The 17,650-nt window shown below is 42.5% G+C and overlaps 2 protein-coding genes across 7 annotated transcripts in view; one reads left to right on the top strand and one right to left on the bottom strand.

Annotated features, from left to right (window-relative positions):
* The window catches only part of rab11fip5a (RAB11 family interacting protein 5a (class I)), a 27,970-nt gene extending 10,411 nt beyond the window's left edge, over positions 1-17,559 (bottom strand). For 3 of the 5 annotated variants that reach the window (XM_054796095.1, XM_054796099.1, XM_054796096.1), the window contains exons 1-3: positions 16,981-17,559; positions 4,749-5,254; positions 1,106-1,607 (exon numbers count right to left, since the gene is read on the bottom strand). In XM_054796095.1, the coding sequence (XP_054652070.1) occupies positions 1,106-1,607; positions 4,749-5,254; positions 16,981-17,354 (1,382 nt within the window). In that variant the 5' untranslated portion in view covers positions 17,355-17,559. Of the gene's footprint in view, positions 1-1,105; positions 1,608-4,748; positions 5,255-16,593; positions 16,733-16,965 lie in introns of those variants that run through there. The other 2 variants (XM_054796097.1, XM_054796098.1) reach the window with 2 other exon arrangements.
* The window catches only part of mavs (mitochondrial antiviral signaling protein), a 53,886-nt gene continuing 53,791 nt past the window's right edge, over positions 17,556-17,650 (top strand). The window contains exon 1 of one of the 2 annotated variants that reach the window (XM_054796101.1): positions 17,556-17,650. The gene's annotated coding sequence lies outside the window, so the exon portion shown is untranslated. The other variant, XM_054796100.1, reaches the window with a different exon arrangement.

Raw genomic sequence — 17,650 nt, 5'->3', positions numbered from 1 at the left:
TTACAACCACAAAATTAATCAAACAGAAGTGCGCCTACATTGGTGGGCCTACTCTGGAACCATTTAAACACTTTACTTTGTTAGTCTTACTGAGTGGTTCCCATATTTGTGTAAAATAAATATATGTAAAAAAAATGTAGCCAACTTTAAGATAAAAAAGTCCAGAGTTCACATGTCTGAATACCTGCGCTAAATTGTCATCTATTGGTCCTGTCCTTGACTGTCTTTGCAAAGAGAGGCATTCTTTCATTTTCTCAATAATTTCCTGTTTATTTTTTTAATTCGGAGAATAGATGCGCTGATATTTTTATGAACAATCATGTGCAGCCCAGTGGTGAGTTTCTCGCTAAATCTGGCGACTTTCCAAACCCTCTTGGTGACTTATTTTCTCAAAAGCAACTAGCGACAAATGCAAAGACTTCTCCTGACGTCGCTGGGAGATTTTTCTGGTATTTGGAGACGTGAAAGCGAAAGCACATATTGTTCTGAGCGGTGACAGCACAGCCAGCTGCAGCAGCACACTATCTGCCTCTCCTGGAGTCACCACCTCGCCGATTAGCGTGTCGCGGGCTCCGAGCACGTAGCTACAGCGCGCTTCTAGTTATTAAACATATTTCTATGCTCTTGTTGAATTTATTTATTTATTTTACTGCGCCGTAACTTGCTTCAGACTCAACTCAAAACTCCCTCACCTTTTTTCTCTCCCGCGCAGTGAGACTCACCGCATACACTAGCCTCGGTCCCCCTCTCTTGCTCATCCAATCAGCAGTCAGAATGCAGTCTAGATGCGTTCACAGACTCACGGTTTTCACATTCTTTTCGAAAATGGACATTTCCCTTCGGTGTTGAAAGAAATCACTGTGAAGGGAGCCGCATCAAGGAGGCTGAAGAGCCGCATGTGGCTGCGGAGCCACGGGTTGCCGACTTGACAGTTATGAGTATTGGATTGTTTACTTTTCCAAACTAACACAGCATTTTGATTGCACCTATGTGACAAATAGTTCTATTTACTTATCTGGGCTTGGAAGAAGTGGTACTCTTAAGTCTTAAAGAAAATGGTGATAATGTTTGACAGAGGCACACTATAATGCTGTGTTCATCTCACCTTGGCTTGCAGTGTAACTCCTTGGATCCAAACCACTCTTTGTGTTTTCCTTCAGCGGCTGTGCTGTGTTCAGGCTCGCCCCTGGTCCGACCCTCCGCGGTCTTGCTCCTTCCGTTGGGAAGGGAGTTCCTCCTTTCCGCCTCTTCTTCCCCTCCCAGCACAGGGCAGTTTTTCTCCAGGGCTGCCGCTATGGCCGCTGTCTCCTCCTCACCGGCCTTATCAAAAGACCAGCGGCGTCCGTCTCCAACCGTGCCGTGCAGAAGGTCTGTGGAGGCCCTTGGGCGGAGGTTCTGTAATGACACGGAGAGAGGCAAAGTCTTCTGCAGATGTCCCAGGCTGAGGGAACCTTCTGGATCTCCCGTGCCATGGTCCTGGGGCTGGATGTTGTGCGTTCCGTTGACGCCCACAGTGATCTGAGGCACTGTTATGGTGATTTCATTGAAGTCATCGCTAAAGTCACACCGGAGGGGAGACAACTTGGGAGATGTGTCAGCTGTGTGCTCTGCAGAGAAGACAAGTGAGACGAAACAAGGTGAGGGAACACTAGACACATTTACGCCCTGTGCCAGAAAGTGGTACAGGGAAGCTAGGTTATTTGGGTAGCCTGAACATGTTGACAATTGAAACGCAGAAACTCAACCAAGTTTTACTGCTTGCACTAGTATTGATGCAAGTCAAAACAAATGAATCATATTAGGAGCAGAATAAAATCCATTAAGAATCCAATGAACAAAGCTGAGCTAGCGTGGAGCCATAAATGGAATGCAGCCATGTCAGTAAGAATGGGAAGACACAAACTGTACAAAGTTGTGGAGCAGGCATTGATGGCTGCTTGGCAATGCTCCATTGACTATTATTCTTTACACTCGACTTCACAAATTTTGTAATTTAGTTCCCTGTCAAAATGTCAGCAAGCTGCCAAAAAAAGATTTCGGTATGCTATCATAACTCCATGGAAAGTGCAATCTAACAGCCAAACTGAAGTAAAAAACGAGATTAATGCCTGTGCAGTTTAGGTGACTCACTAATAATCCCAACAAATGTGTGAGATGATGATGTGAGACGATTACGTGCAGGAAAATACATATGGCGTGCAAGCAATCATCACACACAGTTAGCATATACTGTAACATCTTGCTTGTCAAATGTTGATTAAAAGACTACACAGTGGATCCCCGCTATTTGCCAGGGCTGCGTTCAACCACTAAAGTCCGTCAGTAACCATCAGTAATTGACACATTTGACACTCTAATCAAGGCTGGGCTTTGCCTATGGCCCTACTGTACATAACATCAATTGCTTGAGGAAGTGCTATTTGCAATGAATTAGCTTGACATTTACACCCATACTCACAACACAAACCACCAGCATGCCCTAATGAAGTAGTATGGTTTGGACGTATATTAGTGTGCGTCTATTTCGATCCCCTCATAGACTGCATGGTACAGTCACATTGTGCGTTCACGTGTGGTACTTGTGTTATTTTTGGTTGCACCGTGAGTGAGGTAGGCATTTGAGTTCACAAGACCATGTTGGTTGGTGATGTGTGAATAATACCTGTATGTGAGTGTAAATATCAAGGTGATTCACTGCATATAAACAACACCCCAAGCAAGTTGAAGTTTGCAACAAGTTTGTCAACTCAAGCTTTACCAATGTAGGCTAAATGAGATGGATTTGCTACCAATAAACAGCATCATTTAGGAGTTTACGCGAATGCTGAATCGCGAATATGCAGGGATCCACTGTATAAGGTAACCGTGTCCAAACTTCCACCCAGGGCTGCATATATACAAAAAAAAGAAAATCTAGGGATGCAGGGGCCACTTTTACATTTTGCATGTTTTTTTTCTTCAAAACAGCCTAAATCAAAGCATATTTTTAGTATGACTGAACTTTTTCTCCCTACGTTACGCTTTTTTGCTCCCTTTCCATTTTTGCTGTTTTTATTTTATTTTTCTTTCTTCTCGTACATTTTTTCTCTTAATATTATGTCTTTATGATCATAATATTTTGACTTTATTATTATCGTATTGTAACTTTTACCCAGCCTCATTTTTATAAAATCGTAACTTTATTCTTTGCTTTGTTTACTTCTCATAACATTACGACTGTTAAAAAAAGATGTTTTTTGTCTTTAATACTTCAACTTTATGCTATTCTTTCTCTTAATATTATGACTTTATTCTTCTAATAGTTTGTCTTTATTCTCATAAAATCACCCTTTTTCCAATTTTGCTCAGTTCACTAATCTCAAGTCCCACAGATCCCAATCCTTCCCTGGTACTGCGGGCGTGCCTCAAGGCTCTGTCCTAGGACTCCTCCTTTTCATCAGCTACCTTCTTCCTCTCTGTAATAACTACAACATCCATTTTCATCGCTTTGCGGATGACTCCCAGATGTACCTCTCAAGCAAACCAAATTGAATCCTCACTCCTCCCTCACATCCTGCTTAACTGAAATCAAATCCTGGCTCACCTCAAATTTCCTCACACTCAACTGTGAAAAGACAGAAATCCTTCTTGTTGGTTCCAAATCTACACTATCCTAAGTTGAGTCTCCCCGTCCCCTCAGGTTAAGAGTCTGAGTGTCATCCTCGACAGCTTGCTATCATTCCAATCCCAAATCAATCAAATTAACCAGTCTGCATATTTCCATCTACGCAACATCAATCGCCTACGGCCCTCCCTCAGCCCCCATGCTACCTTGATTCTTGTTCACAGCCTGGTCACCTCCCATATAGATTATTGCAACTCTCTACTTGTCAGCCTCCCTCACAAATCCCTCCATTAGCTTCAAATTGTCCAGAATTCAGCCGCCCGCATCATCACCAGAACCCCTTCATTTCATCACCCCCATCCTGCACCACACCTCCACTGGCTCCCTGTCAAATCGCAAATAGAATTAAAAATCCTTCTGTATACTGTACTTTCAAGGCCATCCACAACCTGTTCCCCCCCCACCACCGCTCTGATCTCATCAACATTGCCTCCTCCTCCATCCATCTCACCATCCCACCTGCTTTTCTCAGCACCATGGGTTGCAGAGCTGTCAGCCACTCTGCTCCCAAACTCACAACTCACTCCCACTGAACATCCATATCATAGACTCTCTTCCTCTTTTCAAATCCAGGCTCAAAAGCCACTTCTTCAGGACATCTTACTCTCTATAATTTACCATGCTATTTTTTATTTTCTCTTTTTTTAATTTTATGTGTGCATGGCTTTTATCTGAGTCTATGTACTGTGTTCTTGGGTTCCTTGAAAGACCTTTACAAATAAAACGCATGAACAAAAAAACAGCTGCAGTCGGTAAATGGCCCCTGGGCTGCACGTTGGGAAGCACGCAGCCCTGGTGTAAGCTCTATTTATCAGCATTTACTGGTTACAAACGCTATTACTTTTGAACACAATCTGTTCTGTGTGTAGATTTTTGCATAGATATAGCACTATAGTTAATTGCTAGCTTATCATGGTTGTCAGCCATATTGATTGCTTTCATTGGACTGGAACGCTTTGAGTTTAGACGCTTTAAACTCTGAATGGGATATTTCTGACTTCCCAGCTGACACGCCCTCATTTGGGGTCAAACGTGCAAATAAGCAATGTGTTTACTGACAACCAAGAGTATCTTGATCTGTCACCTGGGCTGTCAGCGGTCAGGTTGCTGCTGTTGCTAGGCGAGTTGGAGAGGTCAGAGACCACCACACTGATGCCCGCTGTGGGGCTGAGGCTGCCCCCTCGCGATGACTCGCTGCTCTCCGATCCCAGCGACGTGCTGGAGCGTGTGTCAGACGACTTCCTAAGCTTCCCCCTCAGGAAGAACGTCCTCATTTTGCTCCGCCGCACCTCGCCGCCCTCGTCATCCTCGTAGTCCTCCTCCCCGCCGCCATCGCTGGGCAGTCGCTGGCGCATGCGATACACCGAGCCGTAGCCGCCTGGCAGGACAGCAGAGGAGGAGTCTTCGTCGCTGGACCTCCTCTTGCCCCTCATGCGCTCCTTCAGCTTGCTGAAAGTGGAGGAGCTCTTGTCCTTCATGACCAGGTCGTACATGCTGGCCGTAAGGTTGTTGCGCGTGAACTGGAGGCTGACTTGGATGTCACCTCGTTCTTTTTCCTTCTTCCCCGTCTTGGAATTCAGCCGGTACCACCTGTAAACAAATACAAATGTGGAGTTAGCTGGGTAAAAATAAAGTAGAACGGGGACTGAATTTGACCACAATTTTGGCAAAAATAGTCCTCAACGCGGCATCGTGGCATACCTCCAAAACCTCAGTTCAAGCGAGCATAAGAGGATATATATTTGCGAGGGTTTTGCTTTTTCTTTGTATTTTGTGTGTTGTAAGAGAATAGGAAGGTGAAAAGAGAAGAGTATAGACAGCAAGTTACGTGAAGTAAGCCGTGTCCTGCGTCTGCATACACGTCCTCACTTGTTAGCAAAGTTAACACTGACTTTGTGACTATTAAGTAGGCGTGTCGGGAGACAGATTGGGTCTACGAGAACTAGGCGAGATTTGAACATTACTTTTAAGAGCAGTGCGCTGAAAAAATATTTTTAAAAAATGACAATATTTTGCAATCTACTAATTTAAGCGGCAAGTTGCTGAAACCAAAGCACAGAGAGAACACTCTGCCTGCCTGTTTGGGGGCGAGAGAAGAAGAAAACAGACACGCATGCACAAGCCAATATATTGAGGCTGGCAAAATAAAGAATAAAGTTCATTTCCATTTATTGTGTTTTTCATTTTTTATGGTCGCAGGCCTAGTGCCCACGATACATTTTCTTTTTCTAAATGGGAAATCTTGTCACGTTTTAATCTCGCAACATCTTGTGACACGAGATCCTGTGACACCCCTACTATTAACACACTGCTTTGCTTCCTTTTACACTTGTGTGACAGTTAATGTAACTTAAAAGATTGCCTGTACACTTCCTAAGCAAACTGACCCTGGAACAGAATATTCCCATTTCCATTATGTGAAAAAAACATTTCCTTAAGAAAAATACTCTATTTAGGCTTATTATTTACAACAATTACAGTGCTAAAAACCCTTGCAAGAAGTAAGTAAGTCAAGCTGTGCTATTGTTTGTAGCATAAGTTTAAACTGGATGACAGGTTGAAATGAAGGAGTTTATTGTTAGCATGAATGGGACTAACACATCATCACAGAGCTCAACTGTGGACCGCTACAATTAGATTTGGCGCTACCTGTTCGCCTTCACTCATAAACACATTATAACACAGCTGGGCTATCACAGAATAAGAAGACGGAGCAGGAGGGATGGGTGTCGCCAACTTCACGACTTCTTGTCAAACTATTTACCGAGTAATGAGACCCTTCTACATACTCTTTTTTTTTTTTTTTTTTATAAATTATACTTTTAGAGTTTCAACATTTGATTAATTGACAGCTATTGTGGTATTCATTTAATCATTTTTTTATTTAAAAATGTAAATATCCTCAAATGTGAATAGTTTTTTATTTCCTTAGTCATCCATGAAAACAGACCTATTGTGTTTGCGTTTTAGGCAAAACAACATATTCACACAGTGATCGACATTTTTGCCTCTTTTCTGATATGTTGTGGACCAAATCCACTAAGTGTTTGTGTTTGGGGTGTCCCGATACAATTTTCAGGATCGGCTGCCGATCCGCTCTATTCTGAAGATCGGTTAATATCAGTTTTCCGCCACAAGATCGGGCCGATCCGGTTGCTGTATACACTCCAACACGGTAGGTGCGGTAATCCGCGTCAAAGCTGGTTGCCACTCAACTCCTGCCACCCGCAAGAAGAAGAAAATGCAACACCGCCATGCAGACATGTGTACCGTGGTGAGGTTAGTTTGTATGTACTACCTACTGGAGGCGTGCCTTTAGCATCCTCTTTCACGCCCACCCTTCCCCCTTTAACGTCCGCATTCTGTCCTCAGTCACATCTGCCTTTCGTCTATATAAGCAGCGTGTTGGCAGGAAATGCTTCCAGTCAGTCAAGCAGAGCGCTCATCATAGTCGCAACAACATTACCAGATTTTGGAACTCGGTGCACACATAAGGCGCGCCGCATTATAAGGCGCCCTGTCCATTTTGGAGAAAATTTAAGACTTTTAAGTTCGCCTTACGGTCGTGCAAATACGGTATTTTAAAACAGCTCTGCTTGTGTACAAGTCTGAATGGGCCGCACGGTGGTCTAGTGGTTAGCATGTTGGCCACACAGTCACAGTCTGGAGATCGGGAAGACGAGGAAGGTTCGATTCTCCCTTGGCCATTTCTGTGTGGAGTTTGCATGTTCTCCCCGTGCGTGCGTGGGTTTTCTCCGGGTACTCCGGTTTCCTCCCACATTCCAAAAACATGCATGTTAGGTTAATTGGAGACTCTAAATTGTCCATCGGTATGAATGTGAGTGTGAATGGTTGTTTGTCTATATGTGCCCTGCCATTGGCTGGCGACCAGTCCAGGGTGTACCCCGCCTGTCACCCGAAATCAGCTGGGATAGGCTCCAGCATACCCCCGCGACCCTAATGAAGAGAAGCGGCATAGAAAATGGATGGATGGATTTTAGAATGATTTTATGTTTTTATGGAATGATTTTATGAAGTGATTTTACCCTTCTTTTCTGTAAAGCACTTTGTGTTGTCCTCTATAAGTAAACTTGCCTTGCATTATTTTAAAACACAAATGTAGGATTATGCCAAACTAGCTGATAATGTGTTTTAGACAATTTCACATTTTTTAAACAAGTTTGAGTGTTTGGTGCAATGGTTTTTATGGCTCCACCACACTGACATTTTTACCATTATCCCTAAATATTTTCTCAAAATTGATCAAATCCACAAATTTTAGACAAAAAAAAGAGAATGTATTCAATTTGCGAGTTTATTTTCAAATTTTAACCTTTTTCAAAATGTAACTAAACCATTTGAACCATAAAAAAATGCGTCACGTCATTGACCCATAATTAACTGTAATTATTCTCAATACAATGTGTTTTTTGTTTATGTTTTTGAGTGTCTGGAATGGATTCATTGGGTTTACATTATTTCTTACAGGAAAAATTGCCCCAGTTTCGGTTTTCATTGGCCCTTGTGGAACAAAGTAATAATGAAAACCAAGGCACCGCTGTATTTCCAGGAAGCTTTATAGCTGCGAAGGAGGGTGTCAACTCCACATTTTCCGCAGGTGTCCCAATACTTTTGTCATCTTGCAGACTGCAAAAGACAAGGGTCAGACAGGAACAGTTCTTAGAAACAAAGCCATGAAGCAGTCAGTTGAATCAGCGCAAAGACGCTGACTCAGTGGAAAAATCGAACAAAGCTGTTTTTGGAAAAAAAGAAAGATAGGAGTGAGAAAAAGCCCCCACTTTGACATGTGCTTCTGACACGAATGAGGTTATCGGTGCAGAAACACCACACGGAGGACAGAAAGCTAGAATCAAAACTGAAACACCTGCTTTTATTTTTAGGGCTTCCGGGGGCTGCGAGCCTACATCGCACGTCAACCACAGAAGAAGAGAACATACTGTATCCCCCCTTCGTGCCACCTAAACATTTATGTGAAGACACCTCAGCAAGAACTACAGAAATTCTGAGGAATTACGGTACTGCACATTCATACCACATAAACGTCAATGACAAAAAAATTCATTCAATGCAAAAAAACGGAAAAACAAATAAAGTAGCCCTGCCACGGTAACCAATAAATCATTTAACTGCACAATAAATAAATATGAACTTGCTAATTTTGCCAAGCTTGATACAGTATATTGACAGGGCCGAGCGTGTTTGTTTCCTCCTCTCTCTCTACCAAACAGGCTGGATGACAAGAGGGTTCACTCCATGCATCTGTCTCAACACCTGGGCGTGTTGGTTCTATAGCAGAATGAACAGAGTGAGTGAATCCTCCTGTCAGTCATTCAGTGTCTTTGTCCCAGTGGGGAGAGGCGGGGTGCTAGCGAGTGTACACACAGAGTGCCGCTGCAGCACAAAGCGTTGGATTGTTCACCCATTACGAGGGAACGTGAGTTGGGGTTAGACCATCGTGGGACACATTATGCTTTACCCTGTGGATGATGTGTTGTTGCAATAGTAATCCTTCCCGCAACACTCTGTGTGCGCCCTCACTAGCTGTGTGTGTCACGTGCTGCACGATCGAATACATTCTTTCTGCTTGTTGTGTATAAAACACAATCAGATGTCAATTTCAGCCCATTTTGTGACATGAAAAAGCTTGTAACAAAGACAATGAAATAAATAATACAAAAATAAAATTATCCAAAATAATACAAAATACTTAAACACTCTTGACTCCAATTACAATGTTAAAATTAAAGTTTTTTTGCTCATGATACGATATAGTCGCATTATTATGCCATATATTATCATTACATTAATGAAAAATCTCAAAAGTCTCAAAATAGTGTTGACAGTAATATCGGCAATAATTTGTAGGACAATTATCGTCCAGCAAAATTTGTTATCGTGACAGGTCTATCATAATCTTTTTCTTAGAAACAACAAAGTGATGATTTATTTCCTGTGCAGGTCTACTTCCTTTTTATGTCAAAACCACAAAAACCAACAAACTACCAACATGAGGCTTTTTGGTGTGTTTTGAGGCAATCTCATCGTTCTTAAAAGTTCCCTTGGTATTTTATTAAAACAACAAAAAGTCTGAAGTTAGATTTTAAAAAACTAACTGACTTTGCTTCTAAATAAATACAAGGGTTACTCCTGATGGTAACAAAAAATGTCAAAAGACTGACTTAAATTCACTTTAATGACTTGTTAATGATGTCTAAACAAGTGCAAGATGGTGAAAAATCTGCCCAAGACAACAGGTTTGGAAGCTAGAAGACAGTGCCTTAGTATTCTAGTAAGTATAGTATAAAATGTAGTGATGAGCAGTCAGGGCCAGCAAAGCCTTCTCTGGTGGCCTAAACATTATGAGAAGTAGCCTCCATTTACAACATAAATTCTAGTAATTGTTCCATGAAATTGCATGAATTTATTATATATATTATATATTAATATATAATTTATTCTAATCGTCAATTATTTTCATTTGGCATGTTTCTTGGCTGCACTGCTTCCAGTAGTATGTGTATGTCGGATTTTTTGTCCAATAAGATTTCAGCCTCTATGTGTTGCCATGTTAATCTAATCTATCCTGGGCCTTCAGAGTGAAGAATGCTGGTCTATGTCACATACACACTCTTAGCAATTGGGCTTTATTTTTAGCCTTCAAACTTCAGATTCGCCTCTCAGGGCCACAGTGACATCAGCACTTTTCTGTCCTCTGATTGGTTGATCACAGCTAAACTGTTCAACAAGCCAAGCCCTCAACAGCTGAGTGAAGAGGAGAAATTGACATCTGTGGTGAGTAGATGTACTGTAGTTTATTTAAAAGCTTTTATATTTTTGTCATGATATTTGATAGATATTGATGTTGAACTGCTCCAGGTGAAGTTTAAGCGGAAATGTTTGGAGCAGTCTAAACCACGTCTCAAACTCAAGGACAAATGTCTTAGTCTTGTATGGCCCGCAACCTTAAGTCAGCTTTGAGTTTTGGCCCCCTGTGCAATTGGGTTTGACACGCCTGGTCTTAACCACAGTCCGCCGTGTTAAGCTTTCTTTTTTTTTTAAACCGGTGTCTGTCAAAAAAAAAATCTGCACAGTTAAGTCCCCACTGAAGGCCCAGGTACCAAATGCACCGCATGCCACTTACAAAATGTCAACATAAACCAAAAACATGAAAACGGCTTCCAGAGTGGGAAAATTCGGAAAACACCGGCTTGTCATTTCCGTGTAGACAGTCAAACCGATGTTTTACAAAAACAATGGCATCACTGACTCGTCGCCTTTACGTGACGAGAAGTGCGATTTAAAAGACAAGCCAACAAAATATCTGAATATTTCACCCAGTGGTACGTTCCCGTCTGGATGCAACTATTTACCCATCTGGCAGAGTGTGGACACAAATTTTTCAACACGTCAAAAAGGAAAAAAAATCCCAGGAACGTTCTCGTGAGGACAGGGCAATAATGTTGTTCTTCCTCGGTGTGGTTGAGCAGGCTCACACCAGCATGAGGCACACAGTTCATTCTTTGTGCTGCATGCGTATTCTTTCCGCTGGCATGCGCTGTAAGTCATTCTTGAGCGAGTCTCATGTTTAAAATTATGTTTTGTATTCATTTATGAGACTTTTGTTTTTCTTTTAAGTTCAAATACTTCATATGCGCCTTATTCCACACAATCTAATTGGCCGATGTATCCGTTATATATTGGTTATTTTTATTCCCTTATGTCAGTATGAGCCCCCAAAAATCCATATCAGTTAGGCCTTACAAAATAGCAAATGATACAATATAAAATGTACTATTGGAGACTATTATACAATCTTAATTTTGACCTCAAGTTCATCCCTAAACACACACACACATACACACACACACACACACACACACACGTACACAAGCACACTGAAGAATGCCAGTGAAAACAATTAGCTACAGTGAGGTGGAGTCAGTGGACACACACTGGAATGCTGACACTTTTTTTATAGCTACACAAAAACAACAAACACCTTCTAGCACAACTGGATGAACGGCTACAAATTGATTTTCACCTTTTTTTTTTTAATTACAACCACAGAAAAACTAAACTGCAGTAAGTCATTGAGCCTCTGTGGAGGCATCAAAGCAACATTGTGATTGTTGAGGAGGCTCAGAAGTTCTTCAGCCTCAAGTGGTTCTTAGGTGTGGACTCAAGTTTCACATCAGCACTCCAACAATAGTATCACAGTCAACTCCCTTCAGCCAAGGTGGGGTTCACATTCCCAACGCAGCAGTGGACAGAAACCGTTGGGAAACTACAGCTTTCCATCAGGTTCTTGAATCCTGAACATGGAGTTCAAACATGTGCTGGTAAACTGAACAGGATAAAGCGTTTGCATTTTTACACACAAACATTCTGTTTTTGAGGACGACCGTTCGAAACAAAAAGGCCTATTTTGTGTGTGTGCATGTACTGCAGCGTTGCAAACATCAGGCCTAAAAACAGCAACTGCAGCACAGACAAAAGAAGCAGTAGGCTGCATTCTCTGACCTGAAAAAGCGTCAGCCTACTCAGAACTTGACAAGTAAGCCCACTGCGCTGGAGGCATCTGGAGGCCTCTTTTGTATATGTGGGAGTTACACGTTTTCCCCAAGCGCTCCAGAGCGCATCTGCTTCCCCATCTTGCAAAAACAGGAAATCAAAACTCTCCACCCAATCCCAACATGACATTGCTGATATACCATAGTAGAATTTTCTAGAAGCTGCTGCTGGGACATTCCCTTGAAAGAACTTAGAAATTAGGTGACAGGTATGCTCAGTTTTTGGTTTGAACAACCTCAGACCACGTCACATTCAAAAGCATTATTCATATGTTTAGTACAATACAGCTTCCCAAAGCCACAATGTAGCCACGCTAGCTGGTGTAATATCAGTATTTACAATACATCCAATTATTTGTGGCGGCCCGTCACCAATAAATTTGGACCGCTTACAAACCCAACTGTGATAAATGAATTTCTGTGACGTAGGATAAATAAATTAAATATTTTCGTAGTTATAGCATAGAAAACCCCTGCGATTGGCTGGCGACCAGTCCAGGGTGTACCCCGCCTGTCGCCCGAAGTCAGCTGGGATAGGCTCAAGCATGCCCCCGCGACCCTAATGAGGATGAAGCGGTATAGAAAATGGATGGATGGATGGATGGATGGATGGATAGCATAGAAAACCTGTTTACAACCTTCTAAATAAGTTTTTTAACAATATTAGAGCCCTCTAAACTAGACACCTAACTAACACCCCTATCGTCAACTTTGCACTCACTTTACCCAATATAGTAAACATAATAGAAAATACACCATTAAGACATAAAAAGGCTCATGTGTGTCATTTTAAATGCTGAGTGGCAGGCGAACAAGATGTGACGGGTTCAGAGTTGAATTTTAGCTCAGCGTGGGTTACTGCAAAAAACAGTAGCTCATGTTTTTACTAGGGATTTTCGTAGGGATGATTGTGCCTGTTGTGTGATAATTCAAACCTCAAATAAAAGCCTGTTGTACCGGTGATCAAGTGCGTGTCATCTAACATTACTGACACCTAGTGACTAGTGTAGAATATTTCAATTCAACTCAGTTCAAGTTCATTTATGTAGCGCAAAATCACGTTTGTTTACGAAGCCATTTTGGGTAACGCGCCCAAGACAAAATCTTGCGATACTTAGCTCACACTTTACTACGGCAGCCTATAAGGCATTCGGAATCAAGTGGCCAAACAATGGACCCTTGGCGCCATTACCATTTACAGAGGGTGAAGACCACTACTGAATTCAAAAAAGAAATCATTGCAAAGTTTGAAAATGGCGTCCGTGTTGCCGATCTGGCCAGGATGTACCGGAGGCCCTCATTAACGATAAGTACCATCCTGAAGAATAACAACGTAATCAAGTGAGCTAATGTTGCGATAAGAGTAACGGTGGTCACAAAACAGAGACCACAAACCATCGAAGATGTTGAAGTTGGTGTGGCTCAATGGCTAGCGGGAGCTAGCGGGAAGCACTGTTTCAGAAGCGAGGCTGGTGCGTGCGCATCTAACAAACAACAGGCCTGCAACAAGGGAGTCGAATTAAGGCGAGCAGAGGCTGGTGGGAAAATTTAAAAAAACAGGCATACACAGTGTCGTTAGACATGGCAAGTTTGCAAGTGCAGACAAACGTGCCTCTCTGCAGAGTTAAAAAAAAAGGGATTGCCATCCAAGCATAATCTCCTCTCCTTCCCCTCACTCTTTGCAAAACTAGATAAAGTAATGTTAAATGTTCAGTTGTCCATCCATTTGTTATTTGTAATTATTATTTTGATAATTTTCTGCATGTAAAACCACAATTATTGTCTATAAAACATGATTTGTGTTCAAATGTTTGAGTGTCTGGAACAGATTAACTGGATTTACATTATTTACTAAGGGAAAACTTGCCTTGGTTAGAGTCCATTTTGGTTTGAGTCGGACCTTCTGGAACGGATTAATGACATTAACCAAGGCACCACTGTATATATCTTTTAGTTCATACAGCCATGTTTATGCTGGAAAATGATTAATTTCAATATGCATATTTTTTTGCTAATAATAGACTATATTCAACCACAAAATATATATTTTTGATAAACCGTGATCGAGGGAAGCTGTGAAATTCGAACCACGAAGCAGCGAGGAACAACTGTATTAGCTAAATGCACTCCATTTGTCATTAGCTCATAGGCCTTGGCCTGCCATGATAATCGATTTATCGATTACTCAAACGATAAAAAAACAACGTCGATCATTTTCAGCAGCCTCGATAAATTGACATGTGCATGCATTCGTGTTTGTATTCCTCATCTCTCTTTCAGGCTTGATGACAAGAGGGTTCACTCTACAGCTGTCTGTGCGCGTTGGTGCTACAGTGGAATTAAAGAAGAGAGTGAACCCTCCTGTCCTCTCCCCCCCTCTTTGTCCCAGTACGTGGAGGCACGGCTACCTTGGCTAACAGCACATTAGCCTCGTGAGCCAGCATATGCTAACATGAATGAAGCGATAGTTTCTAAGGTGAATGACTCATCTCCAGTGTGGGAATATTTTGGTTTTAAACAGAATGAACAAGGTGAGCGCATGAACACCGATGAACTGATATGTCGCATCTGTTCGAAAGCAATGACGAGGAAGCAGGGGAATACGACCAACTTGTTTGCACACCTAAAACGGAGGTGGAAAGGCGCCTTCGTCCCGACAGTCAGTCAGTCCGTGTCGCTCGGTATTTTTCGGGAAATGTTAAAAACGCTTGACAGACAGTACAAATTGCCTGGGAGAACATACATGCACAACATGTCACAAACAGCAATTCCTGAACTTTATAACAGAGTGAAAAAAGACGTGTTGAAGGGCATCAGAAACATAGCATTTTACTCTGCCACCACAGATATGTGGTCCAGCTCAAATATGACACCCTACAATAGTTTAACAATATACTACATAACTGCATGTGTCTGTGTGGTTTTTATTCAAATGTTTTTTCTTAACAGAGACAGAGCCCATTTTAGTTTCACTGAGATTTGTATTTTTTGGTTTGTTTAATTTATTATGTTGTTTGTGTAATTTATTTAAACGCTTTTGACATTATAATTACAATGTTAAATACTCTTGAGAAATTAAAGTTTATTGCTTTTGATACGTTGTACTCTATCATGCCATATGATTAATTTAAAAAATTGTCTCAAAAAATGTCAATAAGATCGATTATCAACGATAATTTGTAGGACAATTATCGACAAGCAAAATTTGTTATCGTGACAGGCTTAGGCCCTTCATTTGTAAATCTACATGCTGCTATTTTAGAGTTATTTTAACATGCCTATTTTATTTATCTGTTCAAGGACACCATACAGATTCTCGGCACAAAACTCAAACAAAGAAGCTGCAGGGTCACGATGGTGGTCCAAAAGTCTCACCTCAGTGGACTATAAGATCCACAACACATTCCACACGTGTACGCGAGTTAGAGTCACCACTAAACAACTGTCGCACAAGGAAGTGTTTTTATCTTGTCACTACACGTTATATGAAACCTAAGGGTGCTCTAAACTGTAAAAGGGGCAAAATAAAGAAAATGTTTTGTTGACACCCACAATGTACAGGTATCTCACCAGACATCTGCTGGGCTTTTTGCCTGCACTGCATTCCTGCAAATAGATAAAGGCAAGCAAAAAAAAAAAACAACATCTATAGCAGAAGACCAAAAATCTACTGTATTCTGGGTTTATACACATGTAACTAGAAATGCATGCTTGGAGATGAGCACAATGTATCACACTGGGCATCGTCCAGCTGCTAATGCTACTCTATATGTACCTTTAACAAAACGATCCGGTTCCAATAATCAGATCAGCTAAAAACTAAGACTCAATTGAAATTAGAATGTGATGACCGATTTGTGACCATGTGACAAATGACTTCATTATAGTCTTCAACTTAAAGCAAAGCAGAGATGCCTTAACATGCTCTTGGCTGGTTTGTGAGGTCACACTCTTATGTAACACACACTAGACTGTCCATTAGGCTCCAGCCTGCAGCTGCACACTCATGGCAGACATTTTTATGGATCACAGAAAGACTCACACGCAAGCACTACTCAGCAGATGGAAGGTCAGACTAAAAAAGACAACTGCTGGGTGTTCTGGGCACAACAACGTACTTAATACAGTGTTTTTGTAGACTTGAGAATGATGTGTTGCCTTCAAATTGGCTTGAAAGATGAGAAACATTAATCCAACTATGCACTGCCCTAAAAGCACCGTTGTGGTACATGTCAACAATAAATATAACAGCACATTAGCTACCGACCAGTGAAGTTGAACAAACTCTGCAAATCCTTTTGCCTTTTATTTTTGTACAAAACAATATTTTAAAAATACCTTAGAGATCATGAAACTCTTAGATAATCCCTGGAATTAGGACAGGCAGGCCATAATCCAGCCAGACAAGCCTCAGATGCCCAGACAACAGCAGCTTGACCAACAACAACACAAACAAGTGAGATTGACAGTGTTCTAGACGGTAGATTCTAGAAGGTTCCTCAGTCAAGATGTGTGTGTGTATGGGTTTGGGGTGTGTGTGTGTGTCTGCAGGGCCCCGAAGTAGCAGGACAGGGTGTTTACATCCCACACCAAACTGTTAGAACACAAGCAAAGTGGATAAGGAACCATGATGCGTTCACTGAACATGGGAAAAGTGGCAATTCACATGAAGCTACATGACATGCTGGCATGCATGCAACTCACACGTACATGAATGATACCTACTGGTTTTTGACGCCTCTGCTCTCCTGGAAGACCTTATCCAGCTGGATGACAGCCTGGCCCAGGAACACGTCAAGGCCGATGAGCGCGCGGTGCATGACGGTGAGGACGAGCTCGCCGCTCCCCGCCGGCTGGCCGCTCCGCCCGCCGCCTTCCATCAGCACGCCGGGTTGCAGCTCGAAAGAGCACTCCTCTCGCCACTCGGGCTCGGTGGTCTTCTCCACCACGCACGTCGAGTACTTCTCCTTGCCAAACTGGATGACGGTGTACACGTCGCTGGTGCCGTGCTTGCCCTTGCCCCGCAGCCCCCTGCCTCTCAGCACCGTCACCTGGACGTGTGTCGGGACCCATCTCTGCTCCTCGTTCGGCGAGGACATGTCCCTGTCGCTCCCGATGCAGACACACCGATGGACCCTGCCGCGACGAGGCGGTGGAGGTGGCGGCGTGTCCCCCCTCCTCCTCCACCACCACCCTCACATCCGTGTATGAGACGCCGCGCCTAGCTGCTCGCCTCTGCGGCGTCTTTGCCTCGCTCCTCTCCCGCCCGAGTGGGCCTCTCTGCGGGCAGCGACGTCACGCCTCCATCCGCCCTCTCCTGCAGGACACGGAAGTGGAGCTGGAGCAGCAGCAGCAGCAGCAGCAGCACATGTGCACCCAATGGACACTATATTAG

Source organism: Dunckerocampus dactyliophorus, chromosome 13 (assembly GCF_027744805.1).
Source record: "Dunckerocampus dactyliophorus isolate RoL2022-P2 chromosome 13, RoL_Ddac_1.1, whole genome shotgun sequence".
NCBI lineage: Eukaryota > Metazoa > Chordata > Actinopteri > Syngnathiformes > Syngnathidae > Dunckerocampus > Dunckerocampus dactyliophorus.
Note: the sequence above shows the minus strand (reverse complement) of the source record. Positions and strands in the feature narration are given on the sequence as shown.